The sequence below is a fragment of the Xiphophorus maculatus genome, chromosome 4, assembly GCF_002775205.1.
Source record: "Xiphophorus maculatus strain JP 163 A chromosome 4, X_maculatus-5.0-male, whole genome shotgun sequence".
NCBI lineage: Eukaryota > Metazoa > Chordata > Actinopteri > Cyprinodontiformes > Poeciliidae > Xiphophorus > Xiphophorus maculatus.
In genome coordinates, this window is record NC_036446.1 from 17,357,629 (window position 1) to 17,385,238 (window position 27,610).

The 27,610-nt window shown below is 37.0% G+C and overlaps 2 protein-coding genes across 3 annotated transcripts; one reads left to right on the forward strand and one right to left on the reverse strand.

Moving 5' to 3' along the window:
- Positions 1–187: 187 nt before the first annotated feature.
- dhx38 (DEAH-box helicase 38) lies at positions 188–18,007 on the reverse strand. The gene is made up of 27 exons (XM_005810425.3): positions 17,767–18,007; positions 16,514–16,848; positions 16,215–16,402; positions 15,834–15,995; positions 15,581–15,743; positions 15,196–15,314; positions 15,037–15,107; positions 14,776–14,931; positions 13,890–14,051; positions 13,501–13,608; positions 12,952–13,073; positions 12,720–12,857; positions 12,388–12,574; positions 11,339–11,524; positions 11,084–11,224; positions 10,646–10,756; positions 10,317–10,433; positions 10,112–10,219; positions 9,884–9,996; positions 8,658–8,866; positions 6,768–6,922; positions 6,200–6,355; positions 5,823–5,957; positions 5,292–5,417; positions 5,107–5,202; positions 3,761–3,882; positions 188–1,469 (listed from the first exon to the last, which is right to left on the reverse strand). Exons 2-27 carry the CDS (start codon positions 16,843–16,845, stop codon positions 1,388–1,390), a joined length of 3,765 nt encoding a protein of 1,254 aa, XP_005810482.1. The 5' UTR covers positions 16,846–16,848; positions 17,767–18,007; the 3' UTR covers positions 188–1,387.
- A 909-nt stretch (positions 18,008–18,916) lies between these two features.
- Positions 18,917–22,927, forward strand: LOC102225382 (cytochrome b5-like). Of its 2 annotated transcripts, none has more exons than XM_005810423.3 (5): positions 18,917–19,385; positions 20,310–20,438; positions 22,361–22,387; positions 22,485–22,516; positions 22,648–22,927. In XM_005810423.3, the coding sequence occupies exons 1-5, from the start codon at positions 19,194–19,196 to the stop codon at positions 22,739–22,741; spliced, it is 474 nt and encodes a 157-aa protein (XP_005810480.1). In that variant the 5' UTR covers positions 18,917–19,193; the 3' UTR covers positions 22,742–22,927. The 2 variants fall into 2 exon arrangements, with proteins under 2 accessions (XP_005810480.1, XP_005810481.1); XM_005810424.3 differs by having other exon boundaries at positions 22,651–22,927.
- Positions 22,928–27,610: the final 4,683 nt, after the last annotated feature.

Genomic DNA, 27,610 nt, shown 5'->3' on the forward strand with positions numbered 1-27,610 from the left:
TGTGCATCTGTAAATATAAATCACTGAACCTGCAAGTAGGCAATTTATGGGGTAAATTTGCATCGCTTTCACTTATTAAGTTATCATTTGTGCCACCGCAAAGCCAACCTAAACGTGCGCACATTAATCAAATATCACTAAAAAAAGACCTTTGAGGACCTAAAATATTAAATCAGATTGTCTGAGATTACAAAAAAATATGTAATGTTTATTTTCTTCCATTTACATCAATTGTTAAAAGAAGCATGAGATAGAAGAACAAACACAATGTTTACAATTTATCCACAGCTGCTTTATATTTCAGCCAGGGATGAACCAATCAACTGGGCACAGTTCAGAATCAGATGTCCTTTCTTGAACATCTGCTTTTTCCTCTATTCCTTAAATGCAACAAAATAAACTCCCCCCATTTCCAGTCTTTAAACACACCAACAATCAACATGTAATTTTTTTTTTTAGATGAATAAAAGCCAGATAAAGGTAACACATTAAAGCTAAATGAGGATTTTTTTTTTTTAGCTCTTGCATTTTCTATTGCTACTTTTATCAAAGAATCTGCACCACATTTCCTCTTGCAATTCTTTAACAAATAAAAAGAGAAGAAAAACTGGTTTTACCTAGGAAAAACCTGATCGGTGCATCTTTAATCTCAACCACCTGAGAGAGCAGGGAAGGGAGTCCATCAAAATGATTCACTTGAAAACTATTTTTCTTCAGCACAAATTACAGAGCAAAAGGTTTGTTTGTGTTTTTAAATTAGAGCCATGAAACTGTAACGGCTAACATGAAGAAGTAGCAATGCTGCAGTGCACTACTTTGCTGGAGCGAGTTCAACACCAAGAAGAAAAAAGGTCAACCATCAAAGCCTGCATGACAGTTGTGTGCGTTGCCATCCAGCTGTATGGGACAGTACAGTTCGAATGACGCTTCAGTCTGTGGAGAAGCCCTTCAAGGTGACAAACACTGTTCCACCCACCACACAAGAACTACTACACAAAGAAGCAACACTGAATTTTTTTTTTTTTTAGTCTCTGACAACAGAATTAAGAAAAAAAAAAAGATTTTAGTACAACACCTAGTGTAAAATAACTTTTTGTCAAGCAGGCAAATGTCAATGTTGAGCATATAAAAAGAGAATGAACATAAAAACAGTGGTTCTTGTGTTCCTTTAGTATCATGTGGCCGCTGAAGGTGGAGGGAGGCTCAGTGTTGTTTAGGACTCATACAAGCCTTATGCAAGTTCTCACTCTTGTGGCCTACACATGAACTGCAGAAGAGACCGGAGGGAGATGGAAAGTGAAATGTTTTCTTTTTTTGTGGATGTTGTTGTTGCGCTAGTGTGGTCCAGATTTGAATGGCAGTGTCTTCTAAGAAGTCGAGGTGAGTTTTACAGTCCAAAGCGGGCCGGGGTGTGTCTGGGTGTCATGGGTGCCTCCTCTCTTCTCCCTGGTGTGCAGATTTTCACTGCCCTAAATCAAGAAAGAGGGAATAATAGCACATGAGACATTTATTTACTGAAATAAAGTCATATTTATCCGCCTGCTTCATTCTTCTATCCACATATTTCTTGCATTGGAGACCAGACTGGAGTTTCAGAAAATAAGTGGGGAGGAGGAGGCTGTGTTTGTGTAGCAGGATGGGAACATTTAAGCAGCAGGACAGGAGAGTGAAAAGGCAGAGCGGTGTCTCAGTGGAAAGTGTTGGGACATGGACTCTGATGTCTCTGACAAAACAATCCATCATCTTTAATTACGTGACAATGACACTGCCCACACTTCCCTCATGTCTCCCTCTTGCCTACATACATGTAGCAATTACACCATCAGGGCTTAACCTCCTTTCTGCCACTGGGGGCTTTTTCACCAAAGCTATTCTTGTGATATTCTGGGACCCCCCTTAATAACTTGGCAGCCGTTCTCTCTGAGCTTCACCATTAATAACAGGCTGAATTAGCTGAACAGCAGCAAATGTGTCTCATCTTCCAGCATTTTGTTTGAAAACTTGGTTTCTGTGAGCTTAAGTCAAATTTGAGGCGTTTTAAAATCTATTTTGACCTAAATTAAGACCTAATAGATTTTAAAACCTATATTTAACTTAATGCATCAATCCATCCATTCAAATTTCTGTTTTTCTGTACATGTCTAAAGTGAATGAACAGTGCGACAAGAATGGTTAGATTTTTGTTGACCCTAAACACCAACTGATGCCTTTCTTCAGTCTATTGCTTCTCTACATCATGGGGCTTCTGGTGTAAGAGCCACCATCTGCAGCAGGAACTACACATGTTGGGATAGACAAACATCTCTCTTCAAGAACAAAATAATGGAAGCAATTAATGAACAAATACTCATCAGCTAATGAAATTAAAACATCTGCAGAGGTTTCCTGAGCCTTCCTGGGTCAGGAGCTCTACACTCAGAAACTGACTGTTCACAGACTGTTGCATCCAAATCTATTCATAGAAAGTTTAAAGGAAAGAAAAAGTGTGTCTGTAAACCATAATCATCAAAAATAGCAGAAATAAAGGTGTCTAAATAATCTATGTAATAAATAAGTTTCACTTTTTGAAAAGAATGATAGGAAAGACTGAAATTGTCTATGATATTTGATTTATAATCACATTTTATCGATTTTCCAAGTGCCAAAATATTCCCACCCCTTGTCGCTCCTGATTACTTTGGGAGATTGTTGTGGATCCCTCTATAGAAAAAATAGAGGGAGTAGAATAGAGTAGAAACACTGGGTAGAAATGTATCTAATACTTTCACAGAAATGCCTAATTTGCCTTTTCAAAACAATTCACATCCATTTAACATTTTACTGTATTCCTCCCAACATCGATAAATAAATTGAGCTCAATTTATTTATATCAAAACGAAAAAATGCTGAAATCTATAGGCATAAATTTAATATTTTTATTTGTGCAAACATTGTTGGTATAATTAGCTATTACTATTTGAATCAGATTTAAAAGAATCTCCCTTTAAATCTAGTCCAGAACTACAAAGGCCTCATTTCCCTTTCGTCACACAAAATGGTTCTATATTTCTGCCCAGCTCTAGTCGCTGGGCTGTTTACTAACTGATAGGAGGAAGAATGATGATGAGCAGCTGCCGGATCAAGGGAAACCAGATCAAATATTCCATCCTGGTAACAGGGAGCTCAAACAGACGGCACTAGTGAGACCTGCAGGAGGACAAAGAACCAACACACACCCAAGAGAGCTTTCAACTTTATTACCAACTTCCCCTGCTTAAATCTAATTTTTAATCCTAAGACTCCAGTGTGATTATTTTCAACGTATCTGTCACACTAAACTCGGAGCAGATAAACCAGCTGATTAATTAACAGTAAAAGTTCTTTTTAAATCAGTCTTTATAGCCCCATTTCTCTGTGTGAGGCTCGCAGATGGGTGTGAAATTAATTTTTTGGTTTAATTTGAAAACGAACGTTCCCCTCCTTTTCTCTGTTCTGCTGTGGCACAATTTAAATTGCTGCAGTAATGGGGGTCAGCCTGGAGTCAATATTATTTCTTTTTGTCTCGTCTGGAGGGACCAGAGGTGAGACAAGCTCATCACGAAGAGTGAGAAAGGTGGAGTCGAGAGAGTGGGAGAGGAGGACGGCGACGGCAGGGTGGAGACGTGGGTAGGCAGAGAGGAAGGTAAATTAAACCTTTCTAATCTTGACAGTGCATGGCAAATGAGAGGCCGAGAGGAACGCCTGCTAGTTGAGGGCTATGTGGTGAAGACGCTTCACTTACCTCACACTGCCGGCGTTGCTCTTTTTCTCCTGCTCCTCTCGACGCGCCCTCAGCTGCTCCTGAGCCAGGACCATCTCCTGCTCCATGTTGCTCAGCTCCTCTTTGGCCCGCCGACGGTTCTCCTACAGGAGCAACGCAGACAGGTGGAGGAGCACAGGAAGTATTATTGTGTCAGTGGGTAGAGTAGCACTGTGAAACCTGCGTCTTGGCACTTATGTAAGGGTTACTTTGAGAGAGTCCTCCCAACAAGACATTTGACAGAATTCTCAGACCCATTCTTCACCTGTAGGGCAACAGCAAAGCTTCACTGCAACTGCTTCTCCTTAACATGGTGGATGTTGACCCTTGAAATTCTCTAAAGCTGTTATAATGCCCTCCAAATTTCCCAGATACAATGTTTTGTACCACCAGTGCAAAGCGAGCCTAACTAAAACACTATAGATTCAAAACGATGAACTGTTGGCCCATCCTACTTAATCAGTTTTCTGTTTGGTTACAGCTGTTTGAGGGCAAAATAGAGACTTACTCAGCATGACAGTAATGATATGGAGGTTTAGGCTAAATGTAAAGCAGGACTGCCCAGTAACAGGAAAACATGTGTTATGGGATAATGCTTGATTAGTTGTTGTTAGAGATGCGTAAGAAAAACATGTCAGATTTCGATCAACTGGTGCAGCTAATGTTAACTGATATTTATTGAATTTCAAGCTTTGATGAAATTCAATAATGTAATATATTGTGCAGCCCTACTGTAGAGTATATTAAGAGAAGTGAAAAATGTACATATTAAACCTTTTGTGCAACTATTTGAACATCCTTTTCCAAATCCATAGTTTGCAACAATCACTATGATTCCATGAGATTTTGATTCCAAGAATTCAATTTGAATTCTATTTGAGAAAAAGTAGCGTAGGATAAAATATTTTATTAAAGAGGAAAGAGCTTCCATTCTTTTACATCTAACTTTACCATGTCTGTATAGATTTACTTTCTTGGGTAAAGATCTTCTCATGTTGAGGGAACAGCACAAAATGTTATTGCTAGGATAATAACCTTACCCTAGACCTAAATCCTAATATACCTTTGCAATTAAGAGGTTTTATATTTTTAGCAGTACTGATCACAACCCTTGGATATATGTAACAAGTAGCAACAAGGGACGTGTGAAAATTTGCTATTTATAAACGATTTTATCAATGAAGTCACAAATAAATAGTTCTGCCATCATTTGGGAGACAGAACATTCTTGCACACCTTCACTGATAGAAAAATATCTACAAACATTTTACTTTTGTATTGTAGGCCAAATTTGAAAATAAATGAGCATCAACCTTTCCCAAACGTACCTGTCTGCTCTTCCCTGCATGTTTGATGCTGTAAAACATGGGTCCCAGCTCCGCCAGCCACTCTCCGTCCACAGCAGTAACACACTGCATGTACTCCTGCAAAACAAAGCACACAGTTCAAACTCAAAAACATCTATAATTGATGTTTTTAACTTTATCGTTCTTTTGCTTTCGCATGCGTTTACCTTTGTAGTCATCACGAGCTCGTGGTAGATGATGTAGTCGGGGGTGTAGCCCATACCAAACAGGGAGCTGGTGGGGTGGAGGTGGCATGGCATGCCTGTCCTCACGTTCACATATTCACCAATGCCCTGTGAACAAATATATGCATAAATAACTAACAAACTGCAATACAAGAGTCTGTGCCGGAGTTTAAATGTGCCTGCGTTTCAGGGTGCACCATAAGGTCAAAGCAGAGCAGGTCATGCAGGCTAATATGCTTCTCAACTTGGCTTAGACAGCAGAAGAAAAAAAAATCTAAAGTATATCCAAGTTTAATATGATTGCTTGGTTTGGCTGGCTACTCGTAAGTCAAACTGAAAACCATGATTATATAGTCATGACTTTAAATTCCCTTTCAGATTTTAGCGTTGTATTAATGTGAGGCCAGGGGGGATATTTCACCACTCTGTAATTATGCTGCTATAAATCTGCCACAACTGGCCGCCGCTGGGCCTAACATATTAACTGAGGAGAACCCGGAGCGCAGAGAGTACCTTGAGCTTGGCTGCCTGGTGGAAGTAAGCAGCACAGATACACTTTCTGATGATGTCCCAGTCTGAGCCACAAGACATAAGGTTCATCTTCTGCTGAACCATGATGTCCTTTAACTGGGAACGCACCTCACGCACCTGAACAAAAAAATACAATAAATAAAGGAAACGCATTGGAAGTGGAAGTAAAACCAATTCACATGGCTAACAACAGATAAAAATCTACACTGGCTACATGATGTTATAAAGGACTACATGTGAAAGTCACATGAAATGGGCTGGAAATGGAAGTATTCACAAATTAATATGTACAATTCACACATAAAAATATTGTCCAGTGGGAATTTAACAAGTTTGGATGAATAACACACAAGTCTGACCTTGCGCATGGCCTTGGTGTGGATGAAGTGATCATTGCACCAGATGCTGGAATAATTGTTGTTCTTCCACTGCATGTAAACGTTCAGGTATGTGAGGTGGTCGCTCTCAGGGACTGAGAACTTCTCCCTCACCTGGTCGCTTTCTTCCTCACGACCCTGAAGAGGCAAAAACGTTTTTAGTTCAAAATAGATCTGAATCTCAGAAGGGAATAAAAATAGTCACACAGCTAAAATTCAAAAGCACATGTAGATACGTTGCTATTCTGCACTAAAGGTGAAAAGATTAACAGATTTAGTGAACAATGTGTGAAAATCACTTGTGCATTCATCGCTAAAATTACCCCTTCTAAGTAGTCACACACGCACGCACACACACAAATTACACACTTAATCTACATTACTGCAAATTCCTACTAAAATGTATGCCTGTTGGGTCATAACACACAGTATATGACGAAATGTAGCCCCCAGTGTCCAGATGTGACACTCTGGTTGTTTTCTTGTCTGAGTCTCACTTTTAGTTCAAACAAATAGAAAGCTACTAAATACCAGCTAGCAAAGCACAAACCTTAGGTCTGTAAAAGATGGCTGGCACAGACAACATAGAGACGATGATGAGGATGTCTGCACTGCAGCCCATGTCACAAGACACAATAAGCATCTTTGAGAGGGCGGGGTCGAGTGGAAACTCCACCATCAGACGCCCCGTTGGGGTCAGAGCACCTGAAGAAAAAAAATAAAAACAGGTATAACATTACAAGTGTGAAAAGGAATGTGAAAAATGCTGGAGAGACAAACATTAAGAAGACCGACAAGCTTCTTTTCTATCTAAAATCTGCTGGCATAAAGGAAGCATCACCATTATGTGACATTGATCTATCAGAGCGACAGGAGAGAAGGAACTGCTGACAGCTTAAAATACTTTTGGCAATAAAAAAAACCCATGAGATTAAAAACTTTACCGTTTCTGATTCAAATGATTAAACGAAAGAGTCTAAGAAGCTTATGATGAGGAAAAGCAAAGTAGCAGAGCAGCCAGTTTAGGGCAGGTAAGCCTTAATCAGAGATAATCTGCTGTTAACACACCATACAGAGAATCATCAAAAGTCTCCTCTTATTCTCAAATCCCTAAATCCCCAGGAATCTGGCTAAGGATGAGATAGAACTGAGACCCAACCAGTCAAATAAAACACGGGATCAGAAACTAGGCAATTACTCCCCTGGCTAAACCTCACAACTAACTCCTCCAGGCCCGTCTGTGGAGTCAGCATCATCGGTGCAGCATCCTGCCTCAATTTGTAGCATCATTATCAGTCTGGGGAAACCCAAAGTGCCACAAAGAGGAGGAAATAAACCCTAAGAATCTCAAACTTTATATCATCATCATTAAGCAGCATTTCGCCTGCTTACTGTACATTTACAACCAACTACAAGGATGAATGATATGTCCATGGTAAAAATGTTTAATTACAATAATCATATTGCTATCAAACTATATTTAGTAAATTTAAATTTAAAGATTACAGAAATGTTAATTAGCAAAGTTAAGAGACACTATCAATGCATGAAAAAGCAAATTTATTCCCTCCTGGGCATTTGAGTTTCAGCGTTTTTGTTTTTTGTTGTGAGACTAAACATCTATATGTTTAGTCTCACAAAAAAGATCAAATGTTTGCAAAAGATGGCCAAATCCTCCTGTTCTGGATATGAAGTAAACAAGATAAGTGCAGTATCACTGACAGCCACTAGAGGTCATCTACAAGCCATCTATTTTTTTTATTTTTATTTACCCCTCCAGGGGGTCTGTTTGTGGGCTCTAGTGTCCCTTATATGAAAGTAGGCTGACAGGAAAGGGGGAACGAGAGGGGAGAAGACATGCGGCAAATATCGTCGGGTCCGGGAGTCGAACCCGCGACGGCCGCGTCGAGGACTCGAGGCCTCCAAATATGGGTCGCGCTAACCACTACGCCACCACGGCACGCCCCTACAAGCCATCTTTTCTCAAATAAAACACCACGTGAATAAATTGCTCCCAAAGGTTAGTGTGCTGAGCTCAACTGAATCATCATGTTAGTGGTCACTGTTCGGGTCACTAAATGAAGATTAGATCACGTGATGATTTTCTGCCAAAACTACCACTTTCCAGTTCAAAACTTTTACCCAAACAGGATTTATGCTCTGCAAAAATATTCAAATTGTGAAAAACACAGTTTCAAATAACGCATGTGACATTGTAGTGACAAAATAAGGTATTTATGAGAGGTTTATTGTTGTATTGGTCTATAATTTCTTGAAATCATACTTGAAAAATGAAGATAAAATTGACTATTTCTTGAAAGGGATAAATACATTTCAGACATTCTTGTCTGAACCAGTGGAAGATGTGTCTTAACCACAAAAACTGAAAGACGCAACTGATTCGGTTTAGTTTTTCCAAGTGAAGCCACTGTTGACCCACCTGTGTTGTCCAGAGCTCCCAGGATCCAGAGCTGGTACATGGAGTTGAGCATGTTGTCCTCAGGCGGTGGATCCATGAAGTGGAACAGGAGCAAGTCCTGGACCCCCAGAGACTTCAACAGCAGGACCACATTGGCCAGGTTGGTTCTCTGGATCTCTGGGATGGTGGTGGTCAGCATCTCATTCTTATAGGCACTCTGAGTGTAAAGCCTTTGTGGAGGAGAAAAACACCAAATAAACTTTACCACAGTGGAGGACATTGTACTGTTACGTATAAACCTTCGTCATCATCATTATACTAGAGCAACTGAGTTCAAATTAGATTTAACGCAACGTCAGATTCATAAATCAATAATTTATTAAAAGTCACACAAAAAGCTGTTTACATCTCTGCTATTTTTTAAGGAAATGGTCTGTTTTTGTACAAATATACAACACAGTTTGTACTGTATAATCTAATTTGTACACTTTGTAAAATCTTCATCTACAGCTGTGGCATAACTGTACAGTTTTTCTTACATTGTATGTTCTGTATGCTCTGTTTTTTTGTAATTGTACCAATTTTAAGGCATATCTGTGTACTTTCTCTTTGGTGACGATATACTGGATTTTCCCATTAATGTTCTATTCTAATAATTTTATAAGGTGTGAATGTTTCATGTGTGAATCCCCACCCAGACTCAATGAGCCATCTCACGCATTCACAGCAACTCAAACACATCAAATCTGCTTAAAGAAAATCGGCCTGAGGCTGTTAGGTTTCTGGAAGGGCAAGTGGATGAGATTGATTATAAAATATGAACTTTCAAAAGTAAAATACATATCAGAGTCACAGTCTTTTCTGTAGGCAAAAGAAATAAGACCCCTGTGACATATTTGCCCAGTTTAACTAGATAAAAATCCTCAGGGAATCAATGTCCGCTCTCTTCTCTGCATTTGCATCGAACAATCAAAGAGGGAACCAAATAATTACATTTGATTCACACTTCTTAGTAAGAAAGAAATCGCAATTAAACACCATTCCCTACTTTATTTACAAGTAATTTTGCTCTACAAGATTAGAACGAATAACATTTACATTTATACTTAAAATGCTTCAACAAGTTCTACTAGGAAAAAATTGGCAACTTTAAAAAACATGAATTGAAAAGCTTAGCAGCAATTTCAGCTCAATGGCTACATGAATTGCAAGTCCCCTTTAAGAGCTGGTGAAGGCTTGAGAGTCACCTGTAACACTGGCCTGGTCCTGTACGTCCGGCTCGGCCGGAGCGCTGGTTGGCATTAGCCTGACTGATGGGGTAAACCTGGAGAGCATCCATACCGATCCGAGGGTTGAAAACCTGTCAAATTTTAAAAAATTTCAAAAAGGGGTCGAGTGAGTAATTCATGCTGAATATCGTCTCTATTAATATTGTACACAAAAGGAGCAAAAAATGACATCCAGGCTGTAAGTACCTTAAGTTTGCAATAGCCTGAATCCACAACGAACATGATCCCATCCACAGTGAGAGACGTCTCTGCAATGTTTGTGGCAACAATGCATTTTCTAACACCATCTGGAGCCTTACGCCGCAAGATCAAAATAAAGTCAATACAAAGAAATGTAGCACACAGACGAAATGCAAAAAAAAACTAATCAGCTGTGGTGATTGAGGCAAACCTTCTGGAAGATCTTCGCTTGGAGATCAGAAGGAAGTTGTGAGTAAATGGGCAGCACAGCCAGTGGAGGAGCGTTCTCCAAGTCTTCCAGGCGTTCCACGATCTGATCCGATGTTACCTGCAGGGAAAACAAAATCACATGCAAGCTGCAGATACGACTACAACAAAATGTACGTGTAAAACAACTATTTTACAGTCAGAGTTTGAAGAAGTTAAATTATGTTTCACCAATCAAAGAAATGTGTTTGAAACCTCTTAACTTGTCAGTAACAAAAAGGTGTAATTAATAGGTAATAGCATCTGACACATCATCGCTGCCAGATAATTTACCTCAATATCTTCCTGTCCAGGCATAAAGATCAAGATGTCTCCCACCATCCCACTGAGGTGAATCTGCAGAGCCTGCTTCACTGCAGCCTCAACATAGTCCTCCTGTGGGGTCTACACAATACCAAATAAAGACAAAATAAATAATAGGAACAAATGATGTTAAGAGCCAACTCAAACATTCTTCTAATTCACACCCTAAGAAAAGATTATATTCTAAATTTAAATCGATATTTTCCACTTTTCACCAAAGAAAAGATGAAGCTAAATCAGGCCTGCCGACCAATGCGATACATTTCAAACTGAAGATCAATGTTTTCTGTCCCAAAGTTGGAAGTTTTAACTTTTTTCTTTTAAGAAAATTACAAATGAATAGGAATTTCTGCTCTTGATTACAGTCAGTAAAATTTCATCATGTGAAAATTTGTGATTTTAACATACCTTGCTGAACAATATGTCAACTGGAAATGTTCTTCCTGGAATATGGAAAATAGGCACATTGCCAAAAAATGCTGCAAATTTGTCCGAGTCCATAGTAGCAGAGGTCACAATGAGCTTCAGGTCAGTTCGTCGAGATACAACCTGGCATGAAACAGCAAACATGACTGGAATTAGAGCTGAACATTTCAAAAGAAAGTTTTTCAATCTGCACATTATATGTTTTTTTCTTTAACATGTAACATTAACAGTACTGACCTCCCGCAGCAGGCCAAACAGCACATCTGTGTTGAGGGAGCGTTCGTGAGCCTCGTCCATAATAACTGCACTGTAGTGGTCCAGGTCCGACTCCCGCAGAGACTCCCTAAGCAGAATCCCGTCAGTCATGTACTTTATCATCGTTTTCTCCGAAGTGCAGTCCTCAAAGCGGATTGCGTATCCAACCTGTAAGGAAGGAATATTCAAGATGTTTTCTTCCTTCACCAAATCAGATGATACCACAAGGCAAATATTGAAAATTGTATGATGTTTGTATTTAAATAATAAGAATAACATACTATTTCCATGTTTTTAATCATCCCATGATTTTTCATTCTGTTTCATTCTGTTCACACGTCAAGCACCACAAATGGTAGTTTCCTTTTCCCCCACTAGATGGCAGTATTGTATTACAATAACTACTATATGTTTATGGCTCAAACTTATGAGACAAATTATAAAACAATTTTTTTTTTGTGAAGCTAAATTGTTACTTTGTAATGCAAACACCTATGAATGGCTGCCACTTTCATTTCCAATAGAATATATTGCAATTATTGAACACAGATTGCGGACTTTTGAGTTCTGACACAAACTCAAAAAATTAAACATCAGATTGAGACATAACTAAAAAGAAATAATAAAGCAGTTTCCAGGAACAATGTCTAATTTTATAAAACTAAATATTGTTTTCTAAATATTTTTACTTATTATAAAGAAAAGGTTAACTGGGAAAGCTGTGTAGCCATCTAAAATATAAATGGTATTTTAAGTGCAGCTTCTGTAGAAACCTAAACTCTCCAAATTCTGATGATATCCTGAACCTAGACTCTTTTAGCTGCTTTTTTTCCCTTCTTCATCAGTAGAAATGATAGAACTTTCATCTGAAGCCCCGACAGAAACAACCTGCATTCAAGTCTAAACTTGGAAAAATTGGTTACTGGATATTTAATCCAGCTTCCTGACAAGCCCAACCCACTCTGCATCCTGTGAGAAAGCAGCATGAGGGAAACGTCAGTGTGATAACGTAGACCCAGGTTCTGTCTCACCTCCTCTCCGAGGTTGGTGCCGATCTCCTCGCTGACTCTTTTGGCCACACTCATGGCGGCCACTCTTCGGGGCTGAGTACAACCCACCATCCCGTAGCGAGTGTAGCCGTCTTCATGCAGGTACTGAGTCAGCTGGGTGGTCTTACCGCTACCCGTTTCCCCAACAACAATGACGATGCTGTTGTCCCTGTAAGTTGCAGTTCATGTAATGATGAAACGGTTACAATAACGGTAAAGAGCTGACTTGATTTAAAACAACTTTTCATAAATACTGTGGATGAAACATGACTTAAGGAGAGCAACGACAACATTATATCCTTGAGTATCGATACCTTATAATATTGAGAAGTTGCTGCCTGACGGCAAAGATAGGCAAGTACTGCCTCTGCTCCAGAATGCTCTTCTTCTTAGCAAAGTCACTGCTGGCTTCACTCTTCTCCTTCATGTGCTCAGCAAATTTCTGATCAGCCCTGTGCAATATGAAAAGATAATTTATTAACATGAGAATTTTAAGAAATTCACACAAAAAATATGTTTGAAAACTAAAACTGACAGTAAATTCACCTGTAGTCTACTTTGCCATCCTCTCCCACCACTTTGCCTCCAGGTTCTTCATCCTCTTTCTTCTTGATACCCATTATATCACCTAACTTGGTGCCTGCCAATTCCCAGTGTTTGTGCTGTGCCTGGAAAAAGATGGAAAATTAATTGGAAGACTAATAAAATATTAGTGCAGCCTCTAATCAAAGAAAGAATTACATTTTCATAAAAACTCTTAAGACACAGAGAACAGAGCATCAAATGTTAAGAAAAATGTTTAACAAATACGTAAGCCACAAAAGGTGTAACAAATATTTTCCAGTAATATCAATTGGTAAGAAAAGACATAAATTTAGCAAACTTCTATTTTGACATAAAAATCAATCATGATAGGCTGTTCACTTATAATTCCCCCCTGTTGTTTCTTTTGCTTAAGGTAACAAAAAATAAACTAATAAACTAATCATCTGAGGTTCTTTTCTCTTCTGAACTGCTGTTATGTATGTTGGTACACTCCTAAAAACAATCTTTTACAAAGTGATGTGTCCTTTCCTCGCTGCAGACCCAGATTACCTTTTTGCGTTCCTTTTGCTCACGATGTTTACGGACAAGCTGGCTTCCCTTTCGAGAGATGATGGCCATGTCAGAGGTGGGATCTTTCACAGGGACGATGGGCTCTGGCTGCATAACAAAGAAAAGAATAAAAATCACACATGCATACAAAGAATGAAAAAAACATGTAATTCAACAAAAACAAACTGCCACGTAGAAAGCTTTTTTTTATAAAAACACATTACACATCAGAATATTTTCAAAATTAGGTACATCTATAAACTTTGTTGTAAATGTGATAACTTTGTTAAACTTTTTGAGTTGAAGAAGAAGAAGAAGCAAGTATGAAATAGATTTTAGAAATCACAGAGCCATTGAAATCTATAGAAACTGATCTAATTGTTGGTTACCTGCTTAGTGAAAACTATTCTCCCATCCAGGAAAGGAGGAACCAGATTGTGAACCAGCAGGTGAACTTTAGCAGCGTTGTCTTCCTCAAAGTCTTCATCCACCTCCAGCCTTTGCACAACACCACTGGTCAACATACGGTTCGTTTCCCAGCGTTCGTTATCCTAAAGGAAGAAATGAAGCAAATCTACAAGTTAACTCAGAGCTCCTGCAAAGTGTTACTGTCAAAACTTAATACATTCTCCAGACTCAGATTCTCAGATTATTCTAGCTGTTTTAAAAGACATAGTTTTAGTTTAACTTTATCATCATTACAACTCATGAAACAATATAAAATGAAGCTGATTTTATATTCAGTTGCATAGTAAAACCGCTTTGCTGGTAAAACAGTCTTTCACTGTTAGATCATCACAGTATAAATAAAATCTGTACTAAGCAGACATACATAATCTGGCATGGGTTATCATACTTTTTATACTGATCTTCCTTTACTCAAATCTTTAGATCTATTAATCCTTTTAAGTTGGTTGTGAAGTTAAAAAAACAAAACAATGCCATGTCAGTGCTTTCTTTAGCATATAAAATCAAACCAAGTTTAAGAACACAAATTCTAAGAGTGTTTAGAGGGAAAAAGAAAGAGAATTTTGAATAAGTGTCCTTTTATCTTCGGTTTATTATACAAACTGAATTAGTGTGGAAGCATTTAAATTTTTAGTCTGGCAAATAAAAAAGGGAAGGAAGCCAGGTTAAACAGGCCCTCTTCCAAATTTGTACTGAATCGAAGGAAATTAGATGTTTTTTCATTCTCAATTTTCCCATATCTATTCAAACTTAAACATTTTCAAATTCAAATTTAGCCCAAGTTTATCTGGAAATGTGCGGTTTTACCTCATTGATCTGTCGCTTCTGAGCAGATATTCTTTTTTGAGTCTGCTTCTGGAGGATCTGCTCTCTCTTTTTCACATATTCTTCAGAGGTGGAGGTGAAAGGGTTGTGAAACTCATCATAGCCTTCGTCCATCATGTACCAGTCTCTGTCAGCTTGCTTTAATTCAAAGCCACAATAATCGATTAAGCTCTATCATTGGCAAACAAGAAATATGTTCTGCAGTGTAACTAATATAACTAGGAATAACGGCATGAGTCTCACCTTTTGGTCCTCCTCCCACTGTTCTTTCTCGTCCTCATCATCAAAAGCTATTCCTCCCTCATTTTTTTTGCCTAAAGGAAACACAAATAAAATTGTATAATATTCTGTCACCAAATATTGCATTGGAATACAAAACAACTTGAACTTAGACAATAATACCTTTCCCTTGTGACAAACGAGGTGTGGAGCCTAAATGCTTCCTATCATTGGCCCACTCGTTGTACTTGTAGGACGGGGTGGGCAGGGGTGTGTCATCAGTGTATCGGCCTCTGACTGATCTGAAAAATCACAGAAGACAAATGTTCCTGAGCAGTTGCACATTGCACAAGGGGCAGGATCACAATTTTAATGATAATTTTAATTTTAAAAAAGAAAAAATGTGAATCATGAGGAGGTAAAAACGGTAAAGTTAGGAAATAAAAACAATATCTGAAAACAACAACAGGAGTAAGATTTTCAATTTATTGAAAAACAGCTGGCCAGTGTGAAATTAAAGTAATAGTAAATGCTCAGGGTCATGCAAAATGAAGTGAATGACAGTTACCTGTCCCTCCTCTCACTCTCTCGTCCAGAACGATGGCTTCTTTCAGAGCGATCGGACTCTCTGTGAGAGGGGGCAGGAGATGGAGACTCCCACTGGGAATGCCGTGAGCTACCATAACCACTATCGTCCTCATCCCAGTTAGATCGGGAAGGTGTAAAAGCATCTATATAAAGACAAAAGGAGTTGAGTGAAGCAACTAAACAGGAACGTTTTAAATTTAATATTTATATGAAGACAAAGAAAACAAACTAACCTCGGGGGCGATTCTGTGGTGTCGCGGGTTCGTCTCTCTTACTCCCTCTGCTGATGCGTTCGGACCAGCCATCTCGCTGTGAGCGCTCACTCCTCTCGCTGCGTTCCAAGCGCTCCGACCGGCTGCTACTGTTGCCCCGACTATGTCTACTGTCTCGATCATCTGTCAGAGAAAAGGGAAATTCAAGGTAAAAAAGGGGAAGAAATTAAACTTTCGGATAATGTTGATCATGCAACACAACCAAGTAAACAGCACAAAATTCACAAAGCACACATATTAAGTAGGCTTTATCAATGGTTGAACTTTTTTCTCATGTTCCACACACTAGACTATAATCAAATGGCTGTTCTCATTAAAAACATAAGTGGTTTAAGGAATCACCTCTCTCACTCCGTCTCTCCCTTCCTTTATCTTTACTCTTTTCTTTGTCTCTGGTCTTGTCCTCCTTGGAGGAGGCAAAGACTCCCTGCTCACGCCTGTCTTTTTCCCGCTGCTCATGCCGGCGTCTGAACTCTTCGCTGACGCCTCCAGGATTGGAGGGAGTCTCAGAGCCTGTAACACGGTACTTCCTGCAGGCAAAAAAAAAAGATACATCAAAAGTAGTCAGTCGCAGTTACTGTGCTATATATGTAAGACTTAATCAAAACAGACATTCCTCCAAATGTTTTGCTATAACTTACCTCTCTTTCTTTGTGGCACTACTTGTATCATCATCCTCCTCATCATCAGACCCAGAGTCACTTTTACTTTCCTCCCAGTCTTTGTAGGAGGAAACTTTTGACTTCTTCCTGTTTCTTTCATTGCCATTAGACTCTTCTTGCTCTTTAATCTCCCGCTCCTTCCTTTTCTGCGCAGCCAGCAGGTCCAAGCCCAGCAAAGAGGTGCGTGGTGTAGGTGCCCGAAAAACATGTGGCTCTGAAGCAGCGCTCTTCTTCTTTACTATCAGACCACCAACTTGAGCACCTGGCTGAGTCCCTTCCAGCCTATGCATGGACACATCATCGTCATCCATAATCTATGGGAAAATATCAACATACAGATCAGGTGAAAATCTGCCATTCTATTTGACTTTTGCTCGTTAAAATCAAAGTGTTGCAAATTCATTATGAGACAAAAATGTAGTTAATACACATTAACATTAGGTTTGGGCAGCTTGAGATTGGTATGGCCCAATAAACATTAGTAATAATACCGCAATCTAATGAAATCTCTATACTTACATAAAAACGGAAAACAAGTTACATTTCTCACCATCCAACAGAAAGTGAGACTCTAAAAGTTGGTTCTCCAAGAAACTATGGCTCTGATTTTGTAAAAGTTAAATGTCACATGGATTTTTTTGATTTTATTCTATTCTTTCTTTTTTTTTTACACAAGAATTAAATCTAGGCACCAAAATAAGTACAAGCGCACACACACAACCAGAACTCCCTTCCCCCCAGAATCTCCCCCCCAAAAAATACTAAAGACTCACATAGATATATCAAATCACTAGTTAGTTTTGGGTCAGTTATAAAAAAGTCAAAATGAATCACTGGTTTAATAACTTTAAGAAATAAGGTTAGTTGCCCTTCAGTTTTTCTCGAAAACATGCCACTTATCAACTTTTTAAACTCAAATACATTACATTTGTTCTGCAAATTCAGCTTTTAATTGAGAATGTAATCGCTATAATTCATTGTAGTATTATATCACATTACTATAATTTACATATTCCTGCTAACCACAGCATTTTAAAGTAAAATTAAAGTAAAACCATCTGCATCAAATTCAATCTGTTTCTGAGTAATAATGAATACAAAAAGGCCACGTCTTAATAAGATGATGTAAATTCCCAGTGTCATACCAAATATAAGCATTTAGATCTACATATTAATGTTTAAAGTATTTCCTATAGCCCAGTATAAATAGCTGATGAATCGATATATCTTACCTTAGTTTGAGAAGCTAATGTTAGCTAGTCACAATAAAAGCAACAACACAGAAATAGCTACGTATTCCCTTGAGCATAAAAATCCAAAACCTCTTAAATAAAAGTCATTACTTCTTAGTGCTCTAGTGACAAGAACGTACAGTGGAAATACAGAATTAATGGCGTCCTGGAAAATAACTAAATCGCTTTCGTAAACCCAACGCGTATGTTTACAGACAGGGAAGCAGCCATATTTCTCAGTTTTCTTCTGCCGCTGCAGTAAGCAGAAAAGACGCGCTACTGCCACCTACAGGGCATTAGAATAAGTTGACAAGTTGTGATACATTTGATCAATGCTTTAAAATTAGTTTTATGGAATTTGCTTTAATAAATGAATTGAATTAATTAGTTTTTGGATATGCCACATCTTTGATAAAATGGATTAAGACTGCGATAAAAAAAAAAGATTTGTGAATTTTCTTGTTTTCCCACTTCTGCTATGTATGTCAATTTCCTAGGGATCGAAAAAGTAGTTTCTAGACATTAATAATCAATTATTCACTTCTAACTGATTAACCCTAACACCCCGCAGATCTGCCTTTGAACGCACTGAAAGAGAAGAGAGAGAAGATTATGCCTTATCTTGTGGTTGTTTATCTGACCTATCAACAGAAGCCATATGTCTTTAACCACAACCAGAGATCTGGAAGCTGCATTTTTGTGTAATTTACTTTGTGTTACTTATACTTGTATGAAGAGGACGAACTGGGGAGGTTTTAAACGACACGATAAACAGGGGAAACCGGTCTGAGTTTACTCTTTGTCAATATAAATTGACAACCATAAAGCATACCAGACACACACTACGATATAGTCACTGACTATGTTCAGCATAAGACTTTTTTTTCAGATTAGAGCAAAAAAAATATATATATATCGGATTTGTTTGTATAAGTCAGGTACATCTTAGTCACTGATATTCTTTTTAAAATGCTGTACGTCACCAACTAACACCGGCGCGGCAACTGCCTAACCGGCTAAAAAATGATGCGCACCCAGAAAAGGTGTCATGTCATGATCTGAAAAGGCTCAATTTGATTGGCTACCACTGAAAAAGTCACTCCGCTATTGGTCAGTCGTGATGTGTGGGCGTTGTGGTGAATAACATGAACGTCATTGGTCTGTTTCACATGTCTGCTGATGTACCCGGTGTAAATGTTCGATAATCTGACTAAATACATCGGTGACCCGCGCTAGGTTCGTTTTCGTATCTGTTTTATATCGCTTTTGTTTGTTCATTTATGTTATTATATCATTGGACTCTTCTTTTACACCGTTGAACTCTTACCAAAAGGAAGAAAAGGCTCGTCTTGTTGGCTAGCATAATACCGTGGTAACAGACGGTAACAAGAGCTAGAGTCCAGTCTTTTTTCTACTCAAACGTAAGAATGGGAGAGGAAATAAATGAACATACGGGCAGCGGACCTGTTAACACCAACAGTAATGAGAACAACGGAGAAACTGCCGACGGGGGAGCAAAGTATTACACATTAGAGGAGGTCCGAATGCATAATATGAGCAATGACACGTGGCTAATCATCCATAATAAGATATACGACATTACAAGTTTTCTAGAGGAGGTAAGAAGCACTCTTTTTACATGCACTGGTTGCATTTATTTTGACATCAATGTTCGTTCAGGATCTTTTACGTTACTTGTAGACATGTGACGTGTAAGCTTACTTCCTGAATTTCTGATAATGTCCTGCTTTTGTGTGTAAAGTTTGTTTCTTGTTCATTAATGCTGTTAACAGAGACAGAATGCAAAGTACTAAGTCTAATTTGGAGTTTCCATCGTGTTTAATGAGATTATTTTTAAGCTATCTCTGTAAAATTGACTAGCACTAAGACATTTTAACTGTTAGGACTCAATATAACAGCTTTAAAGAGGCAGCACCGTAGTAACACTTTTATGTAACTGTCACTCACAGGTAACTGTGACTCAGGTAACTGTGAGTGACAGCAGATTTCTTAAAAACGTTTGTTTTTGAGCGTACCTCCATTATGTAGAGGTACGCTCTACACAATGGAGTACATTCTTCCATAATTATCCACCAGAAAGTATGTTCTTACATAATTACCTACCAGAAAGTATGTTCTTACATAATTACCTACCAGAAAGTATGTTCTTCCATAGTTATCCACCAGAAAGTATGTTCTTACATAATTACCTACCAGAAAGTATGTTCTTACATAATTACCTACCAGTGGCACCTTCCTGTATTTTAGTGTTTGGGCAACATTCAAAATGCAACCAATTCACCCAAACAACTTTCTTGGGATTTTGACATCACTGTTCATAATTCACGTTATGAAAGCATGATCTTATATAGTAATGGTTTTTTTAGATTGTTTTTATTTTTTTAAGGTATTATTTCTCAGGCCATAACCCTGCAAGGTTGGGATAATTGACCCTATCCTGGTCCTCAGGACCTACTGTCCTGCAAGTTTTTGATATGTCCCACCACATTTAAATCATCCCTGTTTGCTGCTCTTTGAATTAGCATCCAGGAGGGGAGGAGGTTTTGCTGGAGCAGGGAGGGTCTGATGCCACAGAGAGCTTTGAAGATGTCGGTCATTCTACAGATGCCAGGGAGATGCTCCAGCAGTACTACATTGGAGAGCTTCACATGGTAAGAAGACAGGTGGTTTCTTACCTTCTTTTTAGCTATGCTTTGGTTATACTTATGGGGTTCTATGAGTTTCCTACATGGTCATGAAAAGGATGGAATTTCATTTGCAATGGATTCAGATTAAATGCCAAACAAAGCATTTAAATTATATATATATATATATATATATATATATATATATATATATATATATATATATATATATATATATATATATATTCCTTTATTTAATCAGGTAAACCCCATTGAGATCTAGATCTCATTTTCAAGAGGGACCTGAGCAAAAAATTTGCAATACATAGCAACCTGGTTACAAGATAAAAACAATTAATACATATGCACAAGTATAAAACAATAAAAACAATTTAAAAACAATGACACTGTTTCATAGAATCTTGTTGCCTATCTTTAAGAACTGCTCAAAATAAGAAATTATATTTGGGGAAAGAATGGCGTTACTGATCACACTGTGAGATAAGATCTGAATTTAATCCAGGATATTTACAGTGCATAATATTGTAGTAACTATAGATTTGCAGTCATCAAAGTTTGTCCAGATGCCACAAAATCAGCACTGTTGTTTCATGATTGCATTCATGTCCATATTATCATAAGAAGCTCCCAGAAAAATGTAAAGAATTGAGTCAGGAAAACTAGGGACGTTTAAAATGCAAATTTCTCAAAAAACAAGTCTTTTCTATTAGATTATTTTCACAGTGTCAAACTACCAGTCAATAAAAGCAAACAGTTGGTGTTTGCATCTCCTTCTTAATAAAATGGTAACAGTTTGTCATGCATATAGATTGTGTCATGCCTGATTTCAAGTTTTATAAGCTTTTTAAGTGTTGATTTGTCACACTCCCTCACAAGCATATCATGTGAGCAGCAGTTTTTGATCCTGTGAGGGACAGCAAGTTGTTTTATGTGTTTTTGATTTTCATCTAAGTAAAATGCTGATAAAAATTTTAAAAGACTTTTCTTTTTTACATGTAATTCCATAATTTTGCTTTTAAGGCACCACATTAAGTTTCTGAATCTCTTGAACAAAAACGTTCATTTAATTAAAAAGAAAACTTAGTTGGAAATTTAGAGTGGTGTGCAGCTTGCTACTGACGTTTAATGAAAGGCTAAAATTGAGTCATCATTGACGAAAGGTATGATTTCACACACACTGCTCTACCTTAGCTCCAGTTCATTTGGTGACGATTAACAGCAAATTTATACTCAAGGCACTTTACATGAAAAACATGTTTTATACTAATCTGATCAAACCACCACAATCTAAACATATAGAATAATTCAAATTCAATGACTTAGATGCAATAAAAATGTAGTTTTAAATGCAAACGATGTCAAATGAAGCCCAGCTGATTGGAGTCATCCATCCCTTCTCTTGAGCAAGTATGTGGCGACAATAGACAGTTGATTGCATTACACAACTTCTCATCCTTAGTAAGGATGTAGTTTGAGTTTAAACCTGCAGAACCCAGATTAGTGTAAATGTCTGTCTGATGTGATTGGCTGGGGGTTGGGAGCACATTCATATGAAAAACTGATTGAGTTCAATAAATGCTTACTTGCTCCAGCTACATTTACATTTATGTTATGAAAAATATTTTTTTGTAAATACTGTAGTTTCATAAAACCTGTATGATCCCATTGATAAGATATCAATAATTCATCATTGATATGTGATGAATTATAATTTAATTCATCACATATCAGTTTGTAGGTGATGCTTTCTGAAACTTCAACTTTCTGTACACTATTCTTAAACTATAAATATTGCTGCGTCATGTAGTAAGAATTTATGTGTATATTGAATTATTATACAAATTATCTCAACTACACTTTCTTATGTTGACATTATGCTTGTGTGCTGCAACATTAAAAACAGTAATAGTGAATTTATGTGTTTGTAGGAGGACAGGAAGAAGGAGAACACAAAGGTAGGCACCAGTCCACTCTGATCCTCCAACTTTTACATAATTAAAATTTTCGTTTTCAAAACTTTTGTTTGAATTCAAATCATTTCTTTTGCTTTAGGTAGCAGACGCTAAAGATTCTGGAGAATCCAGGTGAGACTGTGTGTTTTATCAGATGTTTCACAAGTTTTATTCTGAGAAGTAATAAATACTATGATTAGAAATCTTTGTAAATATACGACAGATTGTAATACTAACATGTAATTGCTATGCCTTCTTTTCAGCAGCTCCTGGGCCATGTGGTTGATACCCACCGTAGCTGCAGCTGTTGTTGGTGTCCTGTATCGTTTCTTCATGTTTGAACACAAGTCTTCTTGAGAGCTTTATTTCAATCTTCTTATCTGGAGGCCTTGCTTTTTTCTTTCTTTTTATTTTTTGACCAAACCCATTTCATGCTGAAAAAAAAACACAACTGTTTGCATCTTCTGCTACAAGAGAGAAGGAACCACTTCATAAATATTTGTCCTTGTTTTGCTACATAGTGTGCATGAAACACAAAGTCAAAAAAAAAAAAAAAAAAAAAAAAATATATATATATATATATATATATATATATATATATATGCCTTATGCTTTTTATGTAATAATGGCGTTTTTCATAAATAAATGAAAATGTGGCCCACAAGCTAAACTTTGAAATTTATACCAACTAATTTAGCACTCAAGTGAAAGATTTTTTTACATGTCCACAGCAAGAGACAACATGACCAGCATTACAGTGTGAAGATAGACAGCTTGACATAAAGCAAATTAAAAGCAGACACACCTTCATTTTATTCTGGATAACTACCATATTTACCCATTCAGTGAGAAATGTTACAGAATTTCATTTACAAGGATGTAATTTTTCCTCAATGTACAGTTATGCTGTCTAAGCCATGTCTGATTGCATCTGTCACTTTTCTTGCAAATACAATCTGTCCAATATATATATGTTAGGTGTTAAATTTTATTTGTTGGTCTTTTTTTAATCATGGTGAAGTATACTATGTGATTATTTAAGACAGAATGTGCTTTCCCTAGTCTTGTTATATAAAATCATTAAGTAGTAATATTGTTTTAGTACCCTTCATTCAATCCATTTTCTAAAATGGGTTACAGATAAAAATTTAGTAAAGATAAAATAGTTCACCATTAAGTTTAGCTTGTTTTATGTATTGTTTGAAAACTGGGGAACTTGCTCCTAACATTTGAACCATAAATGTGGGTCTTATAGCCTACAGTTGTTTACCATAGATCATCATAATCATCTGTTTTCAGGTCATACGTTCTGCATAGCGTTTAGTTCAAGATGTCTTGAATTTTATCTTTATTCACAAAAAGTTCTTTAAGGATTGTGGTACTACATTTTAGCCTTTCATTAAACATCAGTAGTAACATTTATCTTCAATTCATACTTGAATTTATCCAATGAACATTTGCTAAGATAAGAGGTACATTTTTTGTCATTTTGTGCTCTTTGTCATTACTGAACATCTGTTTGAACTGAGTAGAAACTTAATTATTACATTCAAATTTGTAAACAAACAAATGTATGCTGAAATGGTATGATGTGATTAAAGACATTTTTATAAAAGGCTTCATTATTGACTAAACTATAATACATTATTTCTGCCTGTGTAGTGGAGGAACTTTTGTAAAATTATTTTTACACTTTTTGCAAAATCAGTTCTTTTGCAGATCACCTTTTCAAGAAAATAAAATACGATCATAATAGAAAACTACAAAACTTAGATTAATCACTTGGTGGATTTTAATCAGAATGCCTCAAATGTCTTGTCATCTTCACATGAATTAAACTCCGCTTTAAATTTTTTGTAAATCAAATCTCAACCTTTTAATTGCGGGGAAAGGTCTAAGCGTGAACTCTCTGAAAGGTTCATATTATGCTAACAAGAAGAAGACTAAACTTAACTGAATTCAAAGTGTAGCAAAATAAAGTGTTAAAAATATATATACATTTTTACAGTAATTGGACACTTGAGGAGCACATTTGTTTTTTGATAGTCAATAATGACATCTAAGTGGTCAAAATGTGTCCACTTAGCTGCCTGCTAACTTTACTCGGTCACGACTCCACCACTTGCATCACCCACTGCTGTGACAGTTGTTGACAAACATGTGGCTGCTCTCTATGTGCACCAAAGTACAGTATTTCCAAAATGGATCTTCACATAAGATTGATTTTTGTTACTGAATTTATAGGTAGATCAAAATTTTTCATATCCCTGTCTTTAAATTATTTTCAGTCAACCAAAAAGTTTGTCTCTGATAAGAAATAGGACAGGAATCTATCAATAGTCGTTAAAGTAATGTAAAAGTAGAATGGTGATAGAAAATAATTATTTCTGTTTTTATTGTTGACCAACATTTTGCTCGAGTTCCAAGCCTTTGAAGTTGAAAGGCCTCCTTACCATCACCCTAATCTTTGGACTTAAGAATCTAAAACCGATGCATCTTACCGCGCTGAACTTAGTTTTGTCTGTGTAAGAAATTTACCCTTAGTAAACTTTTCCAAGTGTCATTTAATCACTTCAGTTTCCATTAAGTGATATTCAACATATTTTAGTGCACAGTTTTAAAATAATACTTCAACATTGCATGCTTTGCTGTTTTTACTCCTTAGTCCCAGACACAAAGGGAAAGATCCAGGTCAGTTGCACACGATGTGAAATTGTTAAATATGTACTGAAGTTGCTTTCCTAATTTAAGCTGGTAGTTTTAGCTGCAAATCCTCAACAGCAGATGTTCAAACATTGATAAAGAGACAGAGTCGCAGAATCACATAACGACGGGCCTTTGTTCTGTCAAAGCTGGTAAACACAAGCATATCTGAAGATAACGAGAAGCGTTAATTAATGAATATGTTTACATTTATAACACAGCTCATTATAAAACCCCCAACTTTTCATACAAGTAAGATGTTAAATGATTCTACAATAAGAATTTTAAGTTATATTCTTTTGAATAATAGACTTAACTATAAACTGATTTAAAATATAAAGTTGCAACACAGAATTTGATCAACTATTGTTTTGCTCTACAAGCAGAGTTAATCCTCACTTCATTTTAAATGTCATTGCTAAAACGTTCTTGTATCCTGCATTGTGTGAAGATTACATTACAACAATATAACCTTTTTATAGTCCAGCCCTTCTAAAAGCAAATAACTGTGTGCTCCTGTGAGCTACTTTCCTGGCATGTAAGTGGACTAGAGCAGGAAAAACTCATTATTGAAATAAAAGCCTTTCCATCTGCACCCTCAACAAGAGCCCTCACAAGTTAGAGTTGCTATGGCTGATAACATACACAGTAGATGTTCACACCCAGTGATTCACCCTTTTTGTGGCTTGAAGTCAGTGAGAGATGTCAACAGCCTAGTCCCATCATTTTATTACTTTAAAACTAAATACAAAGATGTTTTCTGATTTAAAAAAAGAAAAAAAAGATGTTAAGTGACTGCAGTTTTTATCATTGATTCTCTGGAATATTGAAAAAAAACCCAAATACAACAAACACTCATACTACTTGTAATAAAATTAATTGAATCTTTCAGAAATTCTCTAACAAATTCTGACATAATTGTTGAATTCCGTTTGCCTTATTTGCATTATTTGATGTAACCGCAAGATGGCAGTGTAAACCCAGGATTTGAATGTTGCTGTTGCTTCCGTGAAAAACTACTGTAATCTCTACTGAAACGGCCAATTTAGCGACTGTGTGTTTATCTGTAGGGTTTCAGCGAAAACAGTGAATCCATCAATGTCACACATGGTCTTTAAAACACTTAGTAAGGATTAAAATTAAAACAGCAACTCTCTAAATTGTGACTGGTATTGGACTCTTAAACCAATTTGGGAGTCTACTGTATAAAAAACAAGTAAAATGAATTTTTATTTAGAAATGTCCTTCTTTGCTACACTATAATATACAACCCATGCATTAGTTTCTTGCTGCCTGTACTTTCAGTCTTCCATAAGGCCGTTAGGTATTTGATGGCCTTGATGTAACACTAAGATGACAGGCTCAGTAAAACAGCATGTTGCATCTGCAGGAACATCAGATAAACATTACTCGCCATGACTGAATCGCCTGTCATCTATTAGCAGCCATCCTCAAGGAGAACTTAGGGTGCTAATGGGCAACACTTCACCGTCCTCTTCAGAGACCTGCTTGGCAACAAACACAGGACAGCTAAAAAATACCACATTTGGATGCAACAAGAGCAAAGACTCTGTCTATATTTGATTAAGAGGAAGAGTTGAAATGTCATGTCAACCTGTTCTTATCCAGTTGAAAGTAAGCTGTGATAAATTGCTTTTGTTATCAAATATAGACAGACTTTTAGCAGAGACCAACAGTGTAATATTGTGGTTGCCAGGCTTGGAGTCTGCAGTTTTGTGAGTCTCCTAAAAGCCTTTCAAAAACACTGTATTGCCTGAAGGACAAGGACCAGTCAAAGTACTATGATGCAGCTGTTGCTGGATTTCTGAGGCTGAGTTTTTAAAATATTTTGCAGCAATTTATTTACATATAATTCTTACAATTTGTTTAAAATGCATGCACTGGGAAGGAACTAATTAACAGTGCCACAAATTTTTTTAACATTATAGTTTTTTGGGCTTTTAGTGCTTGTTAATATTCCTTTCGATCCTTATACATTGTTAATACCTTCTGCAGCATCATTATCTGAAGGCCAAAGCAAAATGTTACAAATAGAATATCAGTTTCAAATTATTTTGGACATGTTTTTAATATAAAACTTGTGGCTTAACCTGTTATCTAATATGTTTCTGGTAGGTGTAAATTAGCATAATTCAATTCAGTACTCATCATTATTCAACATGTTATGACACAAAGCACATCATGACTACAACAAACTAAAATTGTATTTATTTTTCATATTTAATAATCACAGAAGTGAGTATGCAGTTCTTATGAAGCAGCAGTTCGGTGTTCATTCTGGTTTAGACATTTCTTATGTGGACGTTTCTCAAGTATGGTGGTAATAGGTTATTGAGGTGTTTGAATCACTCTTTACAAACCTTCTGCACTTCGGCACATTTGAAGTACAACTGTTTTAAGTTCACATGGTTCTAATGCTGCAGCATGAGAAAGCAATGGACTGATTTGAGGGAAAAAAGCAAGGTTTTGGACAATCATTGATAATAATAGTTTACCAACATG

What these genes read in the sequence shown, in the direction of transcription:
- dhx38 (XM_005810425.3), bottom strand. Translation starts at nt 16,845, where the DNA reads ATGGATGACGATGATGTGTCCATGCATAGGCTGGAAGGGACTCAGCCA. An exon ending in AGAAGCGACAGATCAATGAG is followed by an intron (nt 14,052 to 14,775) that starts GTAAAACCGCAC and finishes TTCTTCCTTTAG; the next exon opens with GATAACGAACGCTGGGAAAC. An exon ending in ATGCAGGGAAGAGCAGACAG is followed by an intron (nt 3,883 to 5,106) that starts GTACGTTTGGGA and finishes TTGCTCCTGTAG; the next exon opens with GAGAACCGTCGGCGGGCCAA.
- LOC102225382 (XM_005810423.3), top strand. Translation starts at nt 19,194, where the DNA reads ATGGGAGAGGAAATAAATGAACATACGGGCAGCGGACCTGTTAACACC. An exon ending in TTACAAGTTTTCTAGAGGAG is followed by an intron (nt 19,386 to 20,309) that starts GTAAGAAGCACT and finishes TCTTTGAATTAG; the next exon opens with CATCCAGGAGGGGAGGAGGT. An exon ending in AAAGATTCTGGAGAATCCAG is followed by an intron (nt 22,517 to 22,647) that starts GTGAGACTGTGT and finishes CCTTCTTTTCAG; the next exon opens with CAGCTCCTGGGCCATGTGGT.